The sequence below is a fragment of the Schistocerca cancellata genome, chromosome 2 (assembly GCF_023864275.1).
Source record: "Schistocerca cancellata isolate TAMUIC-IGC-003103 chromosome 2, iqSchCanc2.1, whole genome shotgun sequence".
Taxonomy (NCBI): Eukaryota; Metazoa; Arthropoda; class Insecta; order Orthoptera; family Acrididae; genus Schistocerca; species Schistocerca cancellata.
The window spans coordinates 693327555-693354026 of NC_064627.1; the positions used below are offsets into that span (position 1 = coordinate 693327555).

Consider the following 26472-nt stretch of genomic DNA (forward strand, 5'->3'; position numbering starts at 1 on the left):
AAGATTGAAAAATCAACCTGTTACACAGCTTGTTTCAAGGTGGGTATTGAGTTTAGGTTCAGTTGAAGATTCAAGATTGAAAAATCAACCTGTTACACAGTTTACATCAAGCTGTAAAAATTTAGCTTGAATTAAAATAATTTTCCCAAGCTTGAAATAAACTGTAATTTCCCTGGAAGGCTGTACAGCAGATGCGCGCGCAGCATAGCTTCCATAGACGTCCACGGGAAGCGCCACAAGCGTTTATAAGCCGTGACGTAAGGGTGTTGTCGTGTGTGACGTCATGACGGCGCGGAGTTTGGTTTGAGTGTGGCTGTCTCCAGTTCTGTTTTATCTTATTTTATTTACTTTTCTGAGCCTTGCTATGTTTACGGCCATTTTACCTTTGTGACGCGCGTTAATGGTTGTGGTTTGTTGACAAGTTTGTTTTATACTAGAAAACAGTTCGGTACGTTAATGTTACAAATATTAAATATTACGTAACGTAAAGTTACGTTTACGGCCATTTTACCTTTGTGACGCGCGTTAATGGTTGTGGTTCGTTGACAAGTTTGTTTTATACTAGAAAACAGTTCGATACGTTAATGTTACAAATGTTAAATATTACGTAACGTAATTAATTAGGTTCAATAAATTCAGATTAATATTTATATAGCTTAAAACAAGCTGTAAATACCAGGCTGTATTCCACGTGTGTAGATACAGCTGGAGCCAAGCTTGATAAGTCAAGCTTGAAATATAGCTTGAACTCTGCCAACTTTGATGTTTATTTAAAGCTAGAATCCAGCTAACAGGCTTGAATATTCCAGCTTTGATCAAGCTTATATACTTGAACTTTACAGCTGGAAACAAGTTTGAAACCGGCTTACTGTGCTATCTGGGCAGAGTGTGACTTTGCTTTCCTGTAATGGATATAATTAGTTTTAGAGATATTTATGGTTAATTTGTTCACTTCAAACCAATTTTGCAAATATTCTATAACTCTGGTTGCAGATGTTGGCAATACCCGGTTTATGTCAGTTACTACAATGTTTGTGTCATCCGCAAACAGGGTTATATGAGTACCATTTACTGGAATCTTGATATCATTTATGTAAAGAAGAAATAGGAGAGGTCCTAGAACACTCCCCTGTGGTACCTCAATTGGTATAGTCTGAATATCCGATCTGTAAACAATACTTTGGTTTTTACTGTTTGTTGTTGCAATTTCTACTACCTGTTTCCTATTATGGAGATATGACTGAAACCACTTTTTGGCTACTCTTCGTATACTGACATATTCTAATTTGTCTAGCAGGATATCATGTTGGACAGTATCAAATGTCTTTGAGAGGTCCAAATTTATTCCTATTGTACTGTTGTTCTTATCTAGCCCTGTTACAATATTTTCAAGGAATTGTGTGATGGCTGACTCTGTACTCATTCCTTTGTGAAAGCCATGTTGGTTTACAGACAATAGATTGAATTTCTTGAGGTAATTTGTAATTCTGTTTTTCATGACTGTCTCTATTACTTTTGAAAATACCGAGAATAGAGCTATTGGTCTATAGTTCTCCACTTCATGTATATTGCCCTTTTTATACAATGGTTTTACTTTTGCAATTTTTAATCGTTGTGGAAAGACATCTTCTGAAAATGATATGTTTATGATGTGTGAGAGTGGGTCTGATATGACACTAGCACATCTCATCATGACTGAGCAAGGTATCTCGTCAATCCATGAGGACATTTTATTCTTCATTGTTTTTATTATTCGATTAACTTCCAATTTGTTCGTGGGAGGTAGATTAGATTTACTTTCATTCCAATTGATCCGTAGTGAGGAGGTCCTCCAGGATGTGGAACATGTCAGAAAAACAACAATACATGACAAATATTTACAACTAAAACAAATAAGCTAATGTACCATTCCACAGGTCCCAAGTGGAATGATCGTCATTTTTTAATGAACACTAAGAGTCATTTTACAAATACTAATGCACTGAATTTAAAATAAAAAAGTTTTTTATTTATTTATAAGGTAATACAACTACTGTAATACTTATTTACAATGAACACATTACTGCACTGAAATGGTGCAGAAGTTAGATTATACTAACACACACACACACACACACACACACAAACACACAAACACACACATTTTCAATGAGCACATTACTGCACTGAAATTGTGCAGAAGTTATGTTGTACTTATATACAAATCAGTTGGTTTTACCAAGAAATTCATCAATGGAGTAGAAGGAGTTGGCCACCAATAAATCCTTTAGGCTTCTCTTAAACTGAATTTTATTGGTTGGTAAGCTTTTTATGGCTGCTGGCAAGTTATTGAAAATGTGTGTTCCTGAATAATGCACACCTTTTTGTACAAGACTAAGTGACTTTAAATCCTTGTGAAGATTATTCTTATTTCTAGTATTGATTCCATGAATTGAGCTGTTGGTTTGAAAAAGTGATATATTTTTAATGACAAATTTCATTAAGGAATAAATATATTGGGAAGCAGTAGTTAGTATCCCTAGTTCCCTAAACAGGCTTCTGCAGGATGTTCTTGAGTTCACACCACATATAACTCTTACTGCACGTTTTTGTGCCCGGAAAACTTTAGCTTGGCTTGATGAATTACCCCAAAAAATAATCCCATATGACATTATGGAATGAAAGTAAGCATAGTATGCCAGCTTTTTCATTTTTATATCCCCTATGTCTGACAAAATTCGCATTGCAAACAGAGATTTGTTAAGACGCTTCAGCAGTTCTGTGGTGTGCTCCTCCCAGTTGAATTTATTATCAAGCTGTAATCCCAAGAATTTAACACCGTCCACTTCTTCTATCTTCTTGTCATCATATGTTAGACATATACTCTTGGGACACCCCTTACAAGTTCTGAACTGCATGTAGTGTGTTTTTTCAAAGTTTAGTGACAAAGAATTGGCTAGGAACCAGTGATTAATGTCCACAAATATTTTATTGGCTGATCTTTCTAAGACTAAACTTGATTTGCTATTTATTGCAATGTTTGTATCATCGGCAAACAAAACAAACTTGGCATCTGGTAATGTTACTGATGAAAGGTCATTGATATACACAAGAAAAAGTAAGGGCCCCAAAATGGAACCTTGTGGGACCCCACATGTAATTAGTTCCCAGTTGGATGATGCCTGATAGCTTGATACATGTCTCTTTCCTAATAACACCCTTTGTTTCCTGCCAGAGATATAAGATTTGAACCATTTTGCAGCATTTCCTGTTATACTATAATATTCTAGTTTACTTAAAAGGATATTGTGATTTACACAGTCAAATGCCTTTGACAGATCACAAAATATACCAGTTGCCTGCAATTTTTTGTCTAATGAATTAAGCACATTTTCACTGTAAGTGTAGATAGCCTTCTCAATATCAGAACCTTTTAGAAATCCAAACTGTGACTTTGACACTATGTTATTTGAGACAAGATGGTTATAAAGACGACTGTACATTACTTTTTCGAAAATTTTTGAGAATGCTGGCAACAGTGAAATTGGACGGAAATTTGATGCTATTTCTTTATCTCCCTTCTTAAACAGTGCCTTAACTTCAGCATATTTCAGCCATTCAGGAAATATTCCACTAATAAACGACTGGTTACACTGATAGCTTAATATGTTACTTAGCTCAGAATCACATTCTTTAATTAACTTTGTTGATATTTCATCATACCCACTAGATGTTTTTGATTTTAAAGATTTTATGATGGACATTATTTCTGTTGGGGTAGTGAGGGTCAAATTCATATTATGGAAGTTACTTGAAATGTCTGGTCTAAGGTAATCCATAGCAGCATCTACCGAACCTGACAACCCCATCTTTTCAGTAACAGTTATAAAATGTTTGTTAAAAAGTTCTGCAACACTATACACATCTGTCACCAATGTAGAATTTACTCTTGATGCTATTTGTTCCTCTTCATGTCTGGTTCTACCGGTCTCCTCCTTCACTATATCCCATATTGTCTTTATTTTGTTATCTGATATGACTATCTTTTCCTTGTAATATATTTGCTTTGACATCTGTATTACAGTCTTTAATATTTTGCAGTATTTCTTATAATTTGCTATAGCATCAACATTGGAAATGTTTCGGATTGACAGATACAGTTTTCTTTTTGTTTTACAAGATAACCCTATTCCTCGAGTAATCCATGGCTTCTTTGTAGACTTTACTCTAACCTTGGTAAGTTTTGGGGGAAAGCAGTGTTCGAATAAGGTAAGCACTTTATTAGCAAAAATGTTATATTTTTCATTCATGCCATGAGCACTGTAAACATCAGTCCAGTGAATGTCTCTGAGGAGTGTCTTAAAATAATCAATTTTTGGCTTACTGATTACCCTCTTGAGCTCAGATTTAACAGATTTTATATCCTGTTCAGTATTAACATTTAACAGAAGGAACTGCATGTCATGGTCTGAGAGGCCATTGACTATTGGTTTTGTAATATAATTTTGTTCATTGGACTTTTCTATAAAGATATTATCAATGGCTGTTTGTGAGCAAGTGGCTATCCTAGTGGGGAACTTTACAGTGGGAATTAAGTTGAATGATAGTGTTACTAACTCAAATAAGTTCATATTGGGAGAGTCTTTAAGGAAATCTACATTGAAATCACCAGCAACCATTATTTCTTTGTTTTTGATTGTTAAATGCGCCAGTACAGCTTCAAGGTGGTTGACAAACAGATTAAAGTTACCTGCAGGTGCTCGATATACACTTAATATTATGAAGGATTTTTTGTGAAATTCTAATTCTGTTGCACATGCTTCCGTATGCTGTTCTAGGCAAAATTTATGAATGTCTATGTTCTTAAATTTATGACAGTTCCTGATGAATGTGGCAACTCCTCCTTTCTCCATTTCTGATCTACAAAAGGGAGATGCTAACCTAAACCCTGTAACACTTAAAAGTTCTATACCAGTGGTCACATGATGTTCAGAGGGGCAGATTATGTCAGCTGGGTTTGAAGACTCTAATTCATCTATGCAGATAGTTAATTCATTAATTTTATTTCTCAGTCCTCGAATATTTTGATGCAATAAAGATAGCTGACATTTCTCATTGACTGAGTTAAAATTGGGTGGAGTTAAAATATCTGCTGACAGTTGAAAATTCTTAACCAATGGCTGTTTATGCTGATGTAGTAAGCTGGAATTATGTTTTTTTGATTTAAGTTCTAACCTCTCTTAGAATTTGTTTTCTTTCTGTCCTCCCTACCCTAAAAAAGGGTCTTTTCTGAATCCTATAATCACTGGTATTTTACCACTCATGACAGTGCCTCCCCCCTTTAGCCGGCTGAAGTGGCCGTGCGGTTAAAGGCGCTGCAGTCTGGAACCGCAAGACCGCTACGGTCGCAGGTTCGAATCCTGCCTCGGGCATGGATGTTTGTGATGTCATTAGGTTAGTTAGGTTTAACTAGTTCATAGTGCTAGGGGACTAATAACCTCAGCAGTTGAGTCCCATAGTGCTCAGAGCCATTTTTGAACCTCCCCCTTTAACTTTCCTGCTATTTCCCCAGCCAATTTACCCTTCCCCTTCCTGTTGAGGTGAAGGCCATGCCTAGTATAATCCCACCTACTGAGAGAATCAACATGAACCACACCAATGTGTGACCCCGCACCCAACATGAACAGCTGTTCCAGCTACAAATTAACTCTCTTGACAGAAGAGTTCAAATGAGGTCGGTCATGGCGCCCAAGAACAGATACAAACTCAACACTAGTATGCTTTGATGCTGATGCAATCTTCGCCAGGTCACACTCTATACTGTACCCAGGATCTCTGTCAATACTGTTACCTGCCCCACCCACTATAACCACGATGTCTTCCTTAGTGAAATCTTTGCAAAGTGATCCTAAATCCTCTGTCACCTGCTCCAGACCAGCACTAGGTTTAAAAAAATTGGTGACTTGGTATGCTGATCCTAGTTCATCCTGCAAAAGTTGGCCAACACCTCTTCCATGGGAACTACCTAACAACAACACTTTCTTTCTCTTTACTGATTTCCCTACATTCTTACTTTTCAATTTGCTGCTGAAAGTTTGTTGTGCCCTGTCTACACCTGCAACTGCTTGAGGCTCACCAGCTTCTAACTGAAGCAACAGGTCAAATCTATTTTCCACATTCACCATAAAGCTGTCAGACAAAGTTCTAGGCCTGTTCCTCCTGTTGCCTGTTGCCACTTCCCACCTCTCTTTACCCTTCTCCCTCCTTAACCTGTCAAGATCTCCCCTGGCCTTGTCTAACTCAGCCTGAAGGGCGGCAATTTTCCCCTCCTGTTCTAGTATCTTCCTATCGCTACTACAAATCCTACAAAACCACTGATGAGTCTCATTTACTTCCCCTATTCCCACGCCACTACAGTCACCCACATGGAAAAAACTACAGCACCCATCACACCAAAGCCCTGACCTAACAATTCTACGGCAAGTCAAGCACTTTTCACTCATGATAAACGTAATAGTTTATTAAGAATAAGTCAGTTAAATTACAGATAAACACGAAAATTTGGCCTATACACAACTGTTTACGCAACTGTAGTGTAGGACTGTGTGTAAACAAAAACAAAAGTGCAAAGTTTGTGAATCAACAACTTAAACTTTACGCTACTTTCCGGAAATGCTAGTTAAATAATGAAGAGGTACGCTAAGTTGAATTGCTGGAGAGAGCAAGGAACAACTAAACGAAATTCTATAGATTTGCTTCAGCAGAACGTAAACAGAAAATATGACTGTACGGTCTTTTCGCGTTTTCTGCTATATTACGTAAAGAAAAATGAAACCTTTAATGGTAGACTTAAATGCATACCCCACCATTTTTAAAAACACTTCGGCAATAATGTGATGCTAAATTAAACTTGCTTATATTTATGAGACTTAATCCACTAGCCTTGCACCAGTGTTCAGATAAACAAATACAAGAGACATCAGCAAGATTATTTAAAGCTACTTCTAGATCTAGTACTTTGTTTCTGAGGCATTGAATATTCTGACACATTATCTTGACTGTTCTGCAAGTATTTTTTCTTTTGTCATTACCTGGTAATGTGCTGCTTTTTCCGTAGTAGTTGTGACTTATCTGCCAATTTTCTTGCTGATTTGTCACAATCTTTTCCTTTTCTTTGTCTGAAGCCATAAAAAATCCTTATTTAATTTTATTATGGAAGTTATTGCTTTTGGTGAAGTGGGTGACATATTCATGTACCTGAAGCTGTTTTTAAAGGCTAGTTTCAGAAATTCAAGGGTATTATTTACTGATCCTGATGATCCCATTCTATATAACGGATATAAAGTACTTGTTAAATAGATTTGCCGCACTATGCCCATCAGTTACTAATGTGTCACCTACCCTTAATGCTATTTGCTCCTGTTCCTTTCTGCTTCTACCAGTCTCCTCTTTCACTATATCCCATATTGTTTTTATTTTGTTTCCTGACATTGCTACCTTCTTCTTGTAGTGCATTTGTTTAAATGTCTGAATTACTTTTTTAATATTTTACAGTATTCCTTGTATTTAGCTAAATCATCAGCATTGGAGCTATTCTTGGTTAACAGATACATTTTCCGTTTTGTCTTGTGTAATCCATTGTTTTATTATAGACTTCTGTTTAATTTGAGTAACTTTAACAGGAAAACAGTTTTCAAACATGGTACTGACATTGTTCATGAAGGTGTTATATTTTTCATTCGTGTCATGAGCACTATAAACATCTTTCCAGTTCATATCTTTGAGCAGTTTTCTAAAACACTCAATTTTTGGTTGATTGACTGCTCTCCTGTACTCAGATTTTGCAGTCTTAATAATTTGCTTAGAATTTAAATCTAAAACAAGGAGCTGCATGTCATGATCTGATAGTCCATTTATTACAGGTTTTATGATATGATTTTGTTCCTTTGATTTGTCTATATAAATGTTATCAATGGCTGTCCTTGAGGATTTAGTGATCCTTGTTGGACAGTTTACGGTGTGAGTTAGATTGAAAGACAACATTACTAACTGCAGTAAATGTTTACTGGAAGATTGCATTAGAAAATCTATATTAAAGTCACCAGCAATCAAAATTTCTTTGTTTCTTCCTATTAAATAACCCAAAAGAGCCTCAAAATGATTTATGAATAGATTATAATTTCCTTCAGGTGCTCGGTAAATAGTTCCTATTATATAGGATCTGTTGTGGAACTCTACTTCTGTTGCACATGCTTCTAGATGCTGCTATAAACAGAATTTATTAATGTCAATGTTCTTGAATTTATGGCATCTTTTAATAAATGTGCCAACTCCTCCTCCATCCATATCTATCCTGCAGAAGTAGGAAGCTAGCTTATATCCTGAAATGTCTAACATATCTATACCATTTGTCACTTGATGTTCAGAGAGGCAGATTATGTCAATTTGGTTAGATGAATTCATTTCATCAATACAAATGAGTAGTTCATCAACTTTATTTCTGAGTCCCGGAATGTTCTGTTGTAATAAAGATAACTGATACTGCCTATTAATGGGATTATAACTGCTTTGGCGAAGATGAACTGGCAGTTTCTGATTACTTTCTGTTAAACATTGTTTAAATGGAGCCTGTCTGCTAAAATATGACTCCTGTTCATCTGTTTTCTCAAACTGAATGTGTCTGCCAATCTCTCTTAAAACTCGTTTTCTCTCCCCCTTCCCTATCCTAAAAAAGGCATCCCTCTGACACCTGTGACCACTGGTATTTTACCACTTGTGACAGTGTCCCCCCTTAAGTTTTCTGCAGTCAACCCAGACAGTTTTCCCTTCCCTTCCCTTCCCTTCCCTTCCCTTCCCTTCCCTATCGAGATCGAGATCGAGGTGAAGGCCATGCCTAGTGTAGTCCCACCTATCGATAGCATCCACCGGAATCAAACCCTCCCGATGGAAGAGTTCAAATGAGGCCGATCATGGCGTCTCAACACAGACACAAATCCCACACTCATATGCTCTGTTGCTGATGCTATCTTCACCAGGTCACTCTCTATGGAATATTCAGAGTCTCTGTCAAACTATAACCACGGCATCCTCCTTCGTGAAATCCTTGCATAAAGAACCTACATCCTCTGTTACCTGACCCAGATCTGCACTAGGCTTGAAAAAGTTTGTGACCTGGTACACTACCATGGGAACTACCTGACAACAGAACTTTCTTTGTCTTTACAAATTTCCCTACCTTTTTCAAATCCTTGAAAGCTTGTTGTGCCCTTTCTACAGCTTCAGCAACATGAGGCTCATCCGATTCTGACTGAGGCAACAGGTCAAATCTATTTTCAAGATTTATGACAAAGATGTCTGATGCTCTCCTTTGCCTGTTCCCCCTATTACCTGTTGCCACTTCCCACCTCTGTTCACCCTTCTCCCTCTTTAACCTGTCCAGATCCTCCCTTGCTTTGTCTAAGCTTGAAGAGCTGCAATTTTCCCTTCCTCTTCCAGTATTTTCCTATCTCTACTGCAGATCCTACAATACCACTGGTAAGCCTCATTTATGTCCCCATTTCCCACTCCACTACATTCGCCGTATCGATGTTCCTAACAGTATGTTAATTTTCACTTAAGTGTTTGCTAAATGTAGAGGTGCTATTTTCTGTTTGTCTAATGTGTTCTTTAAACCTATCTGTAATTGTTCTCCTTGTTTGTCTGATGTGACATTTCTCGCAAATGTCACATTCTGTTTTATGAATGCCAGATTTTGTAAACTGATTGATGTTATTGTAATTGCGTATTAGTCTGTTAGCTAGGGTGTTATTGGTATGGAAGCTGACATTAATAGGGGTTTTCTTAAAAACTTGTGCAATTTTATTTGATACTGTGCCTATGTATGGTAAGGTAGCATACTTGTTCTTTTTACGTGAATTGTGCACTCTTTCTAATGTAATTTTGCCATTTAGGCCTGTATTTCCTCTTTTAACTTTGCGTTCATATAGGTTCTTAACTATTTTGGCTTCGAACCTGTTGTTAATAGCCACGTTTTGCAGTATCATTAGTTCCTTTTGTATTTTATCCTCATCAAGAGGTAGGGTGCATAATCTATGTATCATACAGTTGAAGTAGGCTAGCTTACGTTGTTTTGGATGGCAGGAGTCGGCACCTATAATACAATCTGTTGTCATAGGTTTTCGGAAGATTCTGAATTTATGTTGGCCATTTACGTTCGTGATTTGGAGATCTAAGAAATTTATACTCTTATTTTTTATTTCTTTTGTGAATGTTATTTTGGATGTAGGCCGTTTAGCTAGTTATGCATTATGTTTAGATCATGTGTAGAGTCTTCCAAGATTACGAAAGTGTCATCTACATATCTTTTGTAGTACCACATTTTATCCTTTATCAGTTCAAATTCTGCAAAAAATCTAGTTTCTAAAGTGTTTATAAAAATATCATCTAGCGTTCCTGCCAGAGAACTACCCATGGCAGGGCCTTCTTGTTGTGTATATGTTTCATTTTAGAATGTAAAATAGTTTTGAGAAGTAACGAATTCTAACAGATCCATAAATTCGCATACTTCTGGCAGAGTGAGCTTTTGGTGTTTTAATAATTCGTGTGCTTATAATGTATGTAACATTGCCAAAATGTCACGCCAGCTGTGTTTTAATTGAATGAGGCTGGTTCTACAGGAGCATGCTGCTGATTTGGAAAGAGCATGAGGTTGTGTGTGACATGTGACCGCCTCTGTAATTTGGTTATGCTAAGTTAATACAATAAACCATGATGAAATAAATAACCTATACAAATTTAACAGTAAGATTGGGCAACAAACGAATACCTACAAGTATATATAATGATGTATATCCTTTATGTATGTAAAACGATGAATAACTATGTATATTCTTTATATAAGTAAAATGGTGATTAATCTCCATGTATTTTATGTACGATATATTAAAAATTGGTTACGTAAGATATTATAGTGGTACAACAAGGGCACACTCTATGCTTCCTAGTACAGTTGCTGGATGGCAATGGCACTCCACGCAGAGCAAAACAATATCTGTAATCCGTTTACACACCAAAATGGCTACCAGCAGCATGTAAACAGTAATCTGCTGCTGCAGTTTAGTGCATAAGTGACTGGTGATGGGCTACTGAACTTGACTGTCTACAGACTATGTTGTTTTATGATATATGGATATGCGTGCTCGCAATATGTAACAGCATCACAAATGTATTTAATAGTAACGACAACGACATATAAAACCCCTCCACCATTCTCCACACTTATAAATCCCTCATCCACCCCATCCTTTGCTATGCTGACCGCGCCAGGATTTCCGTGCCTCCCACCTACTGCAAGTCCCTCCAAATCCTGGAACACCATGTGCCTTGCCTCGCCTATCACATCCGTCTCCCATCCCCCACGTGGATCCTGTACGACTTTATTCCCTTCCCGCACCTCCTCCTTTTCCTCAAATGGATACGGATCCTTTACACCTCCCACAAGCTTGATCCTCCCCACCCGCTTGTCACTTCCGTCCTCTCCCACCCCACTGCGCTGCCACGTCTGTACCATTGCGTTCCACCTGCTCTCCATCTTCATGCTCACCATAGCTTTGCCCAAGGTGGCTTCCACCAACTCCCCCTCCCTGTTGATGGCCTCGTTCCTTCCATATACTCCTCCTACCAGATCTAATCCTCTCCCCCTCCCCTCTTTCCTCCAGGGCTCGCTTCCTCTTCTTTCTCACCATCCTTTTTTCCTCTCCCCTCCCTTCCCATTTTTCATACTTCCTCCTCCCCCCCCCTCCCCGCCCCTTGGGTTTCCACACCTCACCCTCCCCTCTCCCTTCTTTTCTCCCTCTGGTTTCTTCCCCCCCCCCCTTGCCTTTCCCTTACACCCTGTGGCAGCTTCCCCCCCCCCCCCCCTCCCTCTGCCAATCTCATCAAGTGTGTTCAGTGTTTTCTGTGCCAAAGACCAGTGTTTAGTGCAACAGTGTTTACTTCATTTCTGTGTGTCAGTGTTATCTTCAGTGTGCTCCTTCATTCAAGTGTAAAACTGATTACCATCATTTGTGCACACTGTGGACCTTGTTTCAGAAACCAGTGCCTTCCAACGGACGCCTTCATCACTATTCTTGTGTGTGTCTTCTGTTTTTAACATTCATATATTTCTGTTTCTACGTTTCCATGTTTGATAAATGTTTTTTCTGTTGGCCAAAGAGTGGCATCTGAATGCTGCCACTGGCCCACCTTTGTATAAAGGGCAAAAAAAAGAAAAGTAAACGACATATAAATGTGTCGATTCATTTTAAGTTGACATGGCTTAAAGCCACAAAAATGTAAGTAACATGGTGCTTACGCAATTGCATTTCCTTCTGTGTGAACAGCTGAATATCAAGATACACAATGATTTTGTTAAATAATTTATAAACATTTTGTATTTTTCAGCTGCAGTTGATAATGACCTAAGGTCGAAATTGCAATTGTGAAATAAATAGTTACAGTCACTAGCATATAAAGTCTTGTGTATCATCTGTAGTTTATATCCAGTGCACTGTTTGTCATGTTCAGCTGTTCTCATGTGTAATTTCACACAGATCTCACTGTCTTCACTTAAAAAATAACATATACCTTTGGAGAAGTCCATAGTGGAGACATTTTCACACAAAAAATCTATACCTAAAATACAACTTGTAGATACTTGTGGAACAATGAGGAATGGCCACTGTGTAGTCCCACTGGCTATTGCCAACTTCACAAACACTTGTTTACTTATCACAGACTTATTACCTAATGCAATGAGGATCTGACAACTTTGAACAGGAAATCTGCAACTTTGCTCATGTTGTTCATCTTTACATAAAAGTTCTGTGATACTACACTGACTGCAGCACCTGTATCAATGACAATAATAGTGGGTACCCCTTCTACTGTACTTGTAGTGGATGATAGCACAATTTGCGTCTTCTGTGATCAACACTGTATGTTATCACTTGTGAGGTCATCAGCCAAGTTTCCTTGTTCGTTGTTATCTCAAGAATAGTATGTGTGATTCATGTGGTGTGAATCTGATTGTATTGCTGTGTGGTGTGTTAATGTTTGGTGTGTCAAATAGTAATTGTGTGTTGAAACTGCCCCCCAAATATTCCTCAGTCATGCTCTGGAGCTCGGTAATGACTGCGTCTAGTTTAACTCTTGGAGTAGTTAAATTCTTTGTGTCAATGTTAGTTGGAGGAGGCATTTTGCTTTGCATTGCAATTATATTTACCTGTGGGTACTGGCGTCGCCATTCCCCGGGTTGATTTTGGTGTTGCTGTTGTGTATAAGATGATGTCGGCATGTTGTTTTGATTTGCATAAGTGTTCCGCTGTATTGGCTGTGGTGGTGGCTGCCAGTGTTGATTGTAGTGAAATTGCTTATGTGGATGAAAGTTATGGTTTTGCATGTGATTTTGTGTCGCTGTGTAATATGTATTATGTATCTGCCACTGTTTTCTGTTTGAAGATTGTCCATTATGGAAGTTTTTAGTGTCTCATCTGTATTGGTTATGATTTGTTCTCAGGTTGAACTTTTTGCCTTTTGTAGGGATTGCCCCTTGTGTATAGCTGTTTTGATGACTGTAGTTATTTGCTTTGTATTGTGGTGGTGAGTTTTGGAAATTGTTCTGTGTATTTTGTGGCTTCACGAAAGAAACATTTGACTGCGTGCCTGAGTTGGGTTGGTTATCCTACAAGTTCGGCATAGCTGCTATGTGAATATTGATTTCTGTTCCAGAAGTGGTGTTGTTGGTTCCCTCTTCATTGTGTAAAAAGTATTCTGCCTCGTCATCAGGGAAATTTTTCTTTCATGTGAAATATCAATTTGGATTTGAGTGAATGGATTATGTCATGAAGTACGACTGGTTCGTCGAGGAAGTGGATCATGTTGAGATATTTCTCAAAGCGTACAGGGATGAGGTGGAGGGAGGCTGGGCAGCTATGTGCAGTTGGGAAGTTAGACAGAAGGAGGGTAAAGGTGGGGAAGGGGTAGCAGAAAAGGAGAGAAGTAAAAAGAGACTGGGTGCGATGGTGGAATGAGGGCTATGTAGTTCTGGAATAGAAACAGGGACGGGGCTGGATGGATGAGGACAATGACTAATGAACATTGAGGCCAGGGGGGTTTGAGAATGTCAGATATATTTCAGGGAAAGTTCCACCTGTGCAGTTCAGAAAAGCTGGTGTTGCTGGGAAGGATCCATATGGCACAGGCTGTGAAGCAGTCATTGAAATGAAGGATGCCATGTTAGGCAGCATGCTCAGAAACAAGGTGGTCCACTTGCATCTTGGCCACAGTTTGTTGGTGGCCATTCATGCGGACAGACAGCTTGTTTGTTGTCATGCCCGTACAGAATGCAGAACAGTGGTTGCAGCTTAACTTGTAGATCACATGACTGGTATCACAGGTAGCCTTGCCTTTGATGGGATAGGTCATGTTTGTGATGGGGCTGGAGTAGGTGGTGGTGGGAGAAAGTACGGGACAGGCCTTGCATCTGTGTCTATTACTGTGGGATGGGTGGGAAGGATTGTGGTCAGGACATTTCTCATTTCAGGGCATGATAAGAGGTAGTGGAAACCCTGGCAGAGATTGCAATTCAGTTGCTCCAGTTCTGGGTGGTACTGAGTTACAATGGGAATGCTCCTCTGTGGCTGAATGGTGGGACTTTGGGAGGTGTGGGAGACTGGAAAGATAAGGCATGGAAGATTTGTTACTGTACAAGGTTGGGAGGACAATTACAGTCTGTGAAAGCTACGGTGACACCCTCGGTATGTTACAAGAGGGACCACTCATCACTGCAGATGCGACGAACACAGGTGGCTAGGAACATCTTGATATGGAACAGGTGGCAGCTGCTGAAGAGGAGGTATACCTCCACTTTGACAGGTGCCAACCATTCCATGCCAAGATGTCTCTTCCATACAGCCTAGCCACTGGGATCGTCACATCTGCAGTGATGAGCAGACCCTGTTAAAATATACCAAGGGTCTCACTGAAGCTTTCACAGACTGTAATTATCCTTCCAACCTTTTACAGTAACAAATCTTCCATGCCTTATCTTTCCCGTCTCCCACACCTCCCAAAGTCCCACCATCCGGCCACAGAGGAGCATTCCCCTCGTAACTCATTAGCACCCAGGACTGGAGCAACTGAAATGCATTCTCCACCAGTGTTTCGACTACCTCTCGTCATTTCCTGAGATGAGAAATGTCCTGCCCACTATCCTTCCCACCCCTACCACTGTGGTATTCTGCCATCCACCGAACCTACACAATATACAAGTCCATACCTACACAACTCCTGCTCCCAATCCTTTACCTCATGGCTCATACCCCTGTAATAGACCAAGGTGCAAGACCTGTCCCGTACATCCTCCCACCACCTACTCCAGTCCGGTCACAAACATCACCTATCCCATCAAAGGCAGGGCTACAAGTGAAACCAGTCATGTGATCTAAAAGCTAAGCTTTAGACAATGTGCTGCATTCTGTGTGGGCATGACAACTAGTTGTCTGTCCACATGAATGGCCATCAACGAACTGTGACCAAGAAACAAGTGGACCACCCTGTTGCTGAGCACGCTGCCGAACATGGCATCCTTAATTTCAATGACTGTTTAACAGCCTGTGCCATATGGATCCTTCCCATTAACACCAGCTTTTCTGAATTGTGCAGGTGGTAACATTCCCTGCAGTATATCCTATGTCCCCGTCACCCTCCTAGCCTCAATCTTTGTTAGTCATTGTCCTCATCCATCCGTCCCCTTCCCTATTCCCCATTCCAGCACTACACAGCCCTCATTCCACCATTGCACCCAGTCTCTTTTTACTTCTCTCCTTTTCTGCTGCCCCCTCCCCACCTCTCCATCTCTCCTCTCCCTCCCATCTAGCCTCCTGACTGCACATAACTGCCCACCCTTTCTCCACCTCATCTCTGCGGGCTCCCAGCAGCACTGCACTGTCCGCCACCCCTACCCTACTATTCTTTCCCCTCCCCCTCCCCATCCCTGCACCAGCCTTCTCCTTACCCCCACGAATTGCCACTCCCATCATGCACTGGAGCTGCTGCTTACAGTGCAGCTTCAATCGCCTGTGACTGTAGTCATGTGTAGGGGTGAAACTGTGTGCTTAAAATTGAGTTATCCACAGATATAATGAAGCTTTCTGGCTTGCATGTGTAATTTGTATAGATATATAATTTTCTACATTTATTTAATAGTAATTTCTGTGTTAATAATTCTAGAGGAATTTAAATAACATTATGTGAAACAGGCAAGAAAGACTAAAGTAGTTGTGTTGATGAGCAACTGCTCTTCCAGTTTATGCAATGAGTTAAAAAAAATAATTGTGACAAGAAAAGTAGTGTACATAACAACAATAATTGTGTAATGTATGTGCTTGAAGTATTTGAATATTGTGAAGAATGTTTATAAAGAAGTGATGGTTGAGTGTAGAGAAAATGATTTGAGTAGAGTAATGTGTCATGTGATAAAACTCATGATGCAGCATGCAAGGCAGAGAGTGTAGTCTTTTTCTAGCAGGTACCATGTGGGTAAGGTGGGCTAAACAGCCTGCACACCACATGTGTTTGAATTCAAAGATAGGAACATTACTGTAGCTTATAATGTCAGTTAATAGTTAGTTTCCAGTATCTCATTTTGCGAGTTGAGAATTCTTATTGTGAACGTAGTGCAGTTTACAGTGGCTGCAATAAATGAACTGTTTATTTGATTGCAAACTGCTCTGCGTTAACTATTTCAGATTCTGTCTGCTCCATTGTGTGTAGTATGTGGAGGACCATCATTCATAGCAATTTTCTGTGAATATAGCAACAGTATAATTCAGACATGGTCCAAACATTTATTAATACTGTAAGGGATCATAGCTTTAATTGTCTATTTCATTGCTTAATTTGCTCACATCTTATATATCAGTATTTCACTGGCTCATCTCTCGGACCATTTTAATATTGTTATTTGCTTATGTAAGGGCATAGTCAATGGTGTGCAACAAAACACCTGTGCAGACAAGCCAGTTAACAGGTCGTGTACTCGCCCCCTGCTGGATTGGTAGCAGTAGAGTTACTGCTAGCCAAAAGGTAAAGATGCAGCCTGTACGTTCTGTTAATGGCTGTGCCACTAGCATTGTGAAGTGGATGTCAGAAACGTTTAGAGTGTGTAGCTAAACCAAACAGTGCTGTTACAAAAGAACTAATTTTAATATTTTTAATTTAATGATCTTAATTTTTGTACTAAGTAAACCATTAAATTGCTATTAATTATGCTCATTAAGCTGCATACTAACTTAAAATATTTTATTTTTTATTGTAAATATACATAATTATATATATTCATGAATAATTGTGAGATTGATGCAATATGTGCAGTCACGATTGGTGAACAATTAAGACTTGCTAATAAAGCTTTAATAAATGTAATATGTGACTATGTGGAATGCAGTGACTATTGAAATTAGTAGTTTTGCTTTATTTGTTAACAAATATATAATTAGCAGTTTAAGATTTATTTGTTAATTTTGCCCTGTATGTACAACAGTTATTCTTCTCATGACTTTTGATCCATTCTTGGAGTTCCTTGCTCCTTTGCCTGTCTATTTTCTCCATTTGACGTATTTTTGCTGCAATCTGCTGCTGAACAACTGGCCAGTAGTGCTTCTCTTTACCAAGCGCCCTCATCTCTTCTAAAAAGTTAAAGATGTCTTCAATGTCTGCAACCACTGAAACGTAAATGAATCAATAAAATTATGTTGTGAAATATTTTAACCACATATAGTGTATACTGTTTTCTTTCCACTTTAGAACTTATTGTCTAAAATTTTTAAATAATTAGGAGATACAAATCTGATCTCTTGTCTTTTATCAGCTTGATTGATTAACTGTGTGCTTTCAGGTATTAAGACATGTTATAGGTCAATTTCTATGGTGTCTAAAACTTTACTGTACTAATCCCACACTTTAATTTGATACCTGTGTGGAGTATTTTGGGAGTGAAAGGTTGCAGTCGGCTCATTGTGGAATGGCTACTGGGACATGACCATCTTCCATGGCATTCAGCTTACAACCAATAGAAGAAAGAAATGAGTAATGGGTTAATGAGATGCAGAAATGATGTGAAAGTATCACTTAATGTCTGATGATCAAAAATGGAATCTTATTGCAATAAAATAACTATTTCTTATGAAACAATATTATGAGAAGGAAAGTTGCTATTAAGCATATAGTGGAAATTCTGAGTCACAGCTAGGCAAAACAAAAAGATTTTCACACTTAACAGCTTTCCAATGGCCTTCATCAACAATAATCAAACAATGGGAAATCCAGGATGGAATGTAACAATACCAGAGAATGAAAGTTGCTACGCACCATATAGTGGAGATGCTGAGTTGCAGTAGGCACAATAAAGAGATTCACACATTCATAGCTTTTGGCCATTAAGGCCTTTGTCAGCAGTAGACACACATACACACACGCGCACACACACATTCATGCAAACACAACTTGCACACACATCTGCAGTCTCAGAGGCAGTGTAGTTTCAGCTCTCTGAGACTGCAGACATGTGTGCAAGTTGCATTTGCGTGAGTGTGTGTGTGTCTGTATGTGTGTGTACTGCTGACAAAGGTCTTAATGGCCAAAAGCTATGAGTGTGTGAATCTTTTTATTGTGCCTATCACGACTTTGTCAACAATAGACACACTCACGCAAATGCAACTCACACACACGACTGCAGTCTCAGGCAACTGAAGCCACACTGCAAGCAGCAGCACCAGTGTATGATGGGAGTGGCGATTGGGTGGGGGAAAGGAGGAGGCTGGGGCAGGGAGGGGGAGGGATAGTATGGTGGAGAGTGAAATGCTGCTGCAGGTTGGGCAGCGGGCAGGGGAGTGGTGGGGAGAAGGGGGGGGGGAGTAGTGGAAAAGGAGGGAAATCGAGAGAAATAAATAAAAAAAATGAAATAAATAAAAAAAAACTGGGTATGGTGGTGGAATGATGGTTGTGTAGTGCTGGAATGGAAGCAGGGAAGGGAGTGGATGGGTGAGGACAGCGACTGATGAAGGTTGAGGCCAGGAGGGTTATGGGAACATGGATGTATTGCAGGGAGAGTTACCACCTGCATAATTCAAAAAAGCTAGTGTTGGTGGGAAGGATCCATATGGTGCAGGCTGTGAAGCAGTCACTGAAATGAAGTTTATCATGTTTGGCAGTGTGTTCAGCTACAGGGTGGTCCACTTGTTTCTTGGCCACAGTTTTTCAGTGGCCATTCGTGCGGAGACAGCTTGTTGGCTGTCATGCCTACATAGAATGCAGCACAGTGGTTGCAGCTTAGCTTGTAGACCACATGACTGGTTTCACAGGTAGTAGCCCTGCCTTTGATGGGATATGTGATGTTAGTGACCAGAATGTAGTAGGTGGTGATGGGAGGCTGTATAGAAAGGTCTTGCATCTAGGTCTATTACAAGGGTATGAGCCATGAGGTAAGGGATTGGGAGCAGGGGTTGTGTAAGGATGGACGAGTATATTGTGTAGGTTTGGTGAATGGCAGAATATCACTGTGGAAGGGGTGGGAAGGATAGTGGGCAGGACTAGAGGTAATCGAAACCCTGGTGGGGAATGTAATTCAATTGCTCCAGTCATGGGCAGTATTGAGTTACAAGGGGAATGCTCCTCTGTGGTCGAACAGTGGAGCTTTGGGAGGTGGTAGGAGACTGGAAAGATAAGGCATGGGGAATTTGTTCAAATTGGGAGGATAATTACAGTCAGTGAAGGCTTCAGTGAGACCCTCAGTATATTTCGAGAGGGACTGCTCATCACTGCAGGGGTGATGGGTGGCTAGGCTATTTGGAAGGGACTTCTTGGTATGGAAAGGGTGGCAGCTGTCGAAGTGGGGGGGTTTTGATGGTGGTTAATAGGTCTGATATGGACGGAGGTACTGATGTAGCCTTCTTCGAAGTGGAGGTCAACGTTTAGGAAGGTGGCTTGTTGGGTTGAGTAGAACCAGGTGAACCAAATGGGGGAGAAGTTGGCGAGGTTCTGGAGGAATGTGGATAGGGTGTCCTCGTCTTCGATTCAGATAGCAAAGATATCATCAATGAATCTGAACCAGGTGAGGGGTTTAGGATTCTGGGTGTTTCGGAAGGATTTTCTAGATGGCCTACGAATAGGTTGGCATAGGATGGTGCAATGTGGTGGCCATAGCTGTACCCCAGATTTGTTTGTAGGTGATGCCTTCAAAGGAGAAGTAATTGTGGGTGAGGATATAATTGATCATGGCAATTAGGAAGGAGGTTGGTGGTCTGGAATCTGTCAGGCATTGGGAAAAGTAGTGTCAATAGCGGTAAGGCCATGGGGATTAGGAATGTTAGTGTACAGCAAGGTGGCATCAATATTAATGAGCAGGGCACTGTGTGGTAAAGGGACAGGAACTCTGGAGAGTCAGTGGAGGAAATGGTGGGTATCTCTTATTTAGGAGGGTAGTTTCTGGGTACTAGGTTGGAGATGTTGGTCTGCGAGAGCAGAGATTCTCTCAGTGGGAGCACAGTAACTGGCCACAGTGGGGCGTCTTGGGTGGTTAGGTTTATGGACTGTAGGAAGCATGCAGAAGTTAGGAGTACAGGGAGTGGTAGGGGTGAGTAAAGAGATGGACTCTGGGGAGACGTTCTGGGATGGGCCTAAGGATTTGAGTAGTGACTGGAGATTCTGCTGGATTACTGGAATGGGGTGACTGTGGCAAGGTTTGTAGGTGGAAGTATCTGACGGCTGGCGGAGTCCTTCCACCAGGTAATCCATGTGGTTCAGAACAACAGTGGTGGTGCCTTTGTCCACAGGTAGGATTATAATGTCATGATCAGTTTTTAGATAGTGGAATGCAGTTCTTTTTGTGGATGTAAGGTTAATCTGCATGTTGAGAGATTTGGGGAATGATGGTAAGGCAAGGTTTGAGATGAGGAAACTCCGGAAAGTTAACAGGGGGTGGTTTGGGGGCAGTGGGGGTGGATCACGGTTGGATGGAGGAGTGAACTGAGTTAGGCAAGGTTCAATATTGGTCTTTGGTTGAGTCTGATTGGTACGGTTGGTGGGGAAAAAGTTTTCCTCTGTAGGGACCGGGAGAAGTAAAGAAGATCTTTAACAAGTCCTGCATGAGCTTTTTGTTGTGCCTATCAGCGATTCAGCATCTCCGCTATATGGTGAGCAGCAACTTTCCTTCTCATAGTATTGTTACATTCCATCCTGGATTTTCCATTGTTTTATTTCTCATAAAAACTATAAGGAATTAATATAAAAACTATAAGGAATTAATACGCTGAAGTAAAAAATTTGAAAATTAGGAATTGTTTCATATTGTCCAAAGCTGTGTTATACAGCTAAGGTTAGTAACTAGCATAAACATTTCAGAGTGATGCAAGACTAGTCAACTTTCACCAGTAAGGAAGAGTCAAGTAAAAGTGTGTGATTAGTACAGACATAAGCAAACTGTTATAAAGATACAAAGTTGGAACAAATTTAGGAAGTAGGTTAGACGTTTCACAAGAGGTTAAAAGTCATACTTCATTCATATCTTTGCACTTGTGGACTATGGTGTGACCTGTTGACTGAATATGAAGCAAAATTATTTAAATGTGGTGTACAGAAATCTGTAAATATGAACACCACCTACTGATTAGCTCTTTCACAGGAGAATGAATGTATGTATTGCCATACCTGGATGAGTATTAACAGGCCTCTACTCTTTCAGTGACTGGAACTATAATAACCCAGCCTGAGCCTGTGCTAGTTCATAATATTTTATCATTTGTTGTATTAAAACTGAGCTGATCAGCTGACTGTTCAGTAACCTTTCAGTTGTTAAGGGGAAAATTTGTAAAATAAAACAGGTTAGCGCATATTGCCTGTGGGAGAAATGCATTTACTCCATGACCTATAGTTGCTCCGAGGTAAGCAGATCACTTACATAAAAAATTAGCAATCAGTGGGGACTCTGTTATGAGAGATGCTAGTGTGAATATATATACATGGTTCTGATCCTAATAACTGTCTATTGTTAGTTGCCATTTGTAAAATAGATTGGAACTGAATTATTTGATGAGTCTAGAAAGAGATAAAGAAGCCATTGGTACTAGTTTATGCAAGAATATACTGAATTATTGAAAGGTAATTCTACCAGTCTTAATTATTTCCAGAAGTTTAATATGTGGAAAGTGAATTTGAGCCAATCTTCTATATAGGAACTTGGGACATTTGGTTTGTAATGTTTGCTGGTGAATCTGCAAGCATGATCAAGGAAATCTGGGATGTTTTCTCCTGCAATTAAGAGAGATCTGCTTCATGGCTGTGCATCATACACTGAAGTGCCAAAGAAACTGGTGTAGGCACGCCTATTAAAATAGAAAGATATGTAGTGGCAGGTTATCAAGATTTAAGTGAGTTTGAATGAGACGTTATAGTTGGTGCATGAGATGGGACACAGCATCTCCGAGGTAACAATGAAGTGGCGATTTTCCCATATGACCATTTAATGAGTGTACTGTGAATATCAGGAAACCGGTAAAACATAAAATCTCCGACACTGCTGTGGCCGGGAAAAGATCCTGCAAGAATGGGACCAACGATGACTGAAGAGAATTATTCAACATGACTGAACGGTAATCCTTTGACAAATTGCTGCAGATTTCAGTGATGGGCCATTAAGTGTCAGCGTGCGAACCATTCAAAGAAACATCATCAATATCGGCTTTTGGAGCCAAAGGCCCACTCATTTACCCTTGATGACTGCAAGACACAAAGCTTTACACCTCGCCTGTGCCTGTCAACACTGAAATTGGACTGTTGATGACTGGAAACATGTTGCCTGGTCAGCCGAGTCTCGTTTCAAATTGTATCGAGTGTATGGATGTGTACAGGTATGGAGACAACTTCATGAATCCATGGACCCTGCATGTCAGAAGGGTACTTTTCATGCTGGTGGAGGGTCTGTAATGGTATGGGCATGTGCAGTTGGAGTGATATAGGACCCCTGATATGTCTAGATATGACTCTGGCAGGTGACATGGATGTAACGGTCCTGTCTGATCACTTGCATCCATTCATGTCCATTGTGCATACCGATGGACTTGGGCAATTCCAGCAGGACAATGCAATGCCCCACACATCCAGAACTGCTACAAAGTAGCTCCAGAAACACTCTTCTGAGTTTAAACACTGCCCCTGGGCACCAAACTACCTAGACGTGAACATTATTGAGCATATCTGGGAGGACTTGCATGTGCTTTTCGGAAGAGCTCTCCACCCTCTTGTACTCTTACAGATTTATGGATGCCCTGCAGGACTCATGGTGTCAGTTCCCTCCAGCACTACGTCAGACATTAGTCGAGTCCATCTCACATAGTGTTGTGGCACTTCTGCGTGCTTGCAAGGCCCCTACATGATATTAGGCAGGTGTACCAGTTTCTTTGGCTCTTCAGTGTATCACCAAATGTGAACTGAATAGCACTGAACCAGTATCAGAGGATTCTATGTAAGTTCCTATTTATGAACAATAAATTCACAGATGATCAGAGATCATTGGCAGCTGCTTCAGCACTAAGAGATTGAGTAACTTGAATTTTACTATTATTGGCAGATCATAATTTCATTTCAGTCATTATACCACACATTTTCAGCAAACACATAACAATTAATGCTTATATTCTGTGAAACTTTGACAATGTAATATAGAACCAATAGGCCTCGCTACATTAGTCTGAACTTTACATAATTACAGAGAATAATTTCACTTAGTCATAATATCAATTTTTATCAGTGTAAAAATAGTAGCCACAAGGCATTACAATTACACATCCTTAATAATTCAAAGTTTAATTACATCAGCCAATCATTAAGTGTATATTTTTAATGTATCCGGACATGTCCGCCATTTTACCTTTTTGTCTGCGGTCCGGGTGGATTTTTGCATTCTCCTCCTTTCTCACAAAGTTGACTGTAATAAAATTATGTTTGCAATTATTCCTGTTCTATTACAATTTTCTTAAATACCTTATTTACAGATGGCAACAGGATCATTGATTTCATCATTGTTTCTTTACTGATCATGGATTGATCCATAAGCGAGTGCAAATATTGATTATTTAAAATCTCTGTTCTATATTTCTGGTTCCAGACTCACTTTGCACTAGCTTGGCATTATAGGTCTCATGTCATGTACTCAGTACTCATGTGTGCAAGTGTCATTTGTTGTTCATTCATAATTACTTATCTATTTACACTGTTACAAAGCTACAGCATGTTAAAACTAGGTGGCTATCCCCTCTCCCAGCCACTGAAAGGCTACTGAAAGTGTATCTTGCTCTGAAATCTTACTTTCTGTCTGAAAGCAAGCCACCAAATGTTTTGTTTCAGATTTTTGTGAATGGGTTAAGTGAAGCCTACTTATGGCATTTGCATTCATTGATGTCTGTGTTCAATTTAAATATTCTGCACACAGAAAATGAGGACAATTCTGTGCCTGAAGTGATTGAAATATTAGATTATGTATGTAATGCACTTGAGAACTGATTAAATGAAAAATTCATCTGCCTGAAGATTAAACAGAAGCAGGAAATTGAAATAGAAGAAGGCTTTTATAAAGAATTTAGACTTTCTATGGTGGAAGCATATGTTACTTTATCATTCATGCCATGAACATTTAGAATGATGGCTCTCTGTGTCTGATTACTCCTCCCATTTCAAATGGATGTCTCTTAAAATAGATGTGAACTACAGTGATGTTGAAGAAAACCTTTTTTTATAAGATAAATATAAAGCTTTTGAAATTAAATACGTAAAATATTTTGACCAGTTCTGTAATTTTAGACCATTTATGAAACAAAATAGTGATGATCGTGAATTTAATGGGTTATCTTGTAGTAAAAAAAGGGCCAAGCTTTTTGTGAAAGTAAGTTTCTTGATTGTCATTCAGAATTTGTAAAACTTGCTGAATACTTTTTCAGTATATCAGGGCACAATACAAATGCAGAATGAGTAATTTCGGTCATTACAACACAGTGGACTGATGACAGGAATAGGTTGAACCTTGAATCTGTTAAAGGTATTTTGATGGTCTAATATAATTTAAAAGAATTTTCCTGTGTATCTTTTTACAATTATCTGCAAAGCAAGCCTACACTTCTGCAGAAAATTGGATCTTTAAAGAAGTACCAATAAAAGTGAAGGAACAACAAAAAATTTTACACACAGGAGAATGCACAAGTCAATTATAATCACAGAAATAATGGAAGGGAGATAAATAACTGTAGTAGAACAAACAATAATAATGGCTATATTAATGGTCAGAGCAATAGTCCCAGAATGACGACAAAAGTTTCAGATCAAGCAGGAACAAACAGAAATGATACAACAATGAAGTATAATACAGTATATAACACTAACAACAACCAGATACAGGGTAACTAAAATTTGCCAGAGCCAAGACAAAAAATTATCTGTCTAAGTGTGGGGAGAACGACCACCTATAATATATGAGATGGAAGATGACAGTGGCCTAAACAGGCATAGAAGTTTAAACTAAATGTGACCTGCTCATGCACTGGAGGTTTGGTTGATGAAGAGGTTATGAGGGGCGAGCAACACGCAAATTGTTTTAGGTGCAAAAATGGCATGAGTATCATAGAAGAATTAACCCATGTGAGCAAGTTTCTCATACAGTACCAGTCTCAGCTATATGGGCAGAAATCTTAGACACCCGTATTCAGGTAATACTGGATACTGGAGCTTCAGTAAACACAAGATCCAATAATTTGTTTAAAAGATTATCCCAGAAGATAGAGCCACCAACACTTCCAGTACATAAGTGTAAGATCATTGGAGCCATAGGTACCAGACCATAAACCATCCAGATACAGATTATGTAAGAAGCAAAAGTGGGAAATGCAGTGATTTTGTGCGCATTCCTAGTGACACACAAATTAGTTGAGGGCTGTATCATTGTATTGGATACAATGAGGGAAAAAGACTTCACCATCGGTAAAGTCAGTTTTTGCAATAATGGAAAATTAGCCCAAGTTGATCTTATCCGGGAGGAATGAAGCCATGGAAAGCACCATCAAGGGTGTGGAATTAAACTTATCAGAAAGGAGAAGCATGAAAAGTGTCCAGAAGAAGGAAAGGAAAGGAAAATACTGGAGATATCAGAACAGGTTGAAGAGAAGGCCAAAGAAACTGATAGGATAGAGGTGGAACAAAGAAACCAGCTGTCCAAGATCCTGGAGAAATATAGTCTACTTTTTTTAAGAAAGACCTGGGATAATCCATGAATTTACATGCCACTTAGAAGTGTTTCCACATAGAACATACTGTAAGAAATCATATCACTTCTGTGATTTTAGAAGTTGTTGGATGAAGAAATAGATAGGATGATAAATTTGGACTTATCAAACCATTGATAAGTCCTTATTG

The 26472-nt window shown here is 39.4% G+C and overlaps 2 protein-coding genes across 3 annotated transcripts in view; one reads left to right on the top strand and one right to left on the bottom strand.

Moving 5' to 3' along the window:
* LOC126162464 (gem-associated protein 2) overlaps positions 1-26472 on the top strand; it is a 98536-nt gene that overhangs the window by 64874 nt on the left and 7190 nt on the right. The window lies entirely within an intron of this gene.
* LOC126162465 (UPF0193 protein EVG1 homolog) overlaps positions 17392-26472 on the bottom strand; it is a 176164-nt gene continuing 167083 nt past the window's right edge. The window contains exon 4 of the mRNA XM_049918996.1: positions 17392-17741. Coding sequence (XP_049774953.1) covers positions 17521-17741 — 221 coding nt within the window. The 3' untranslated portion in view covers positions 17392-17520. The remainder of the gene's footprint in view (positions 17742-26472) is intronic.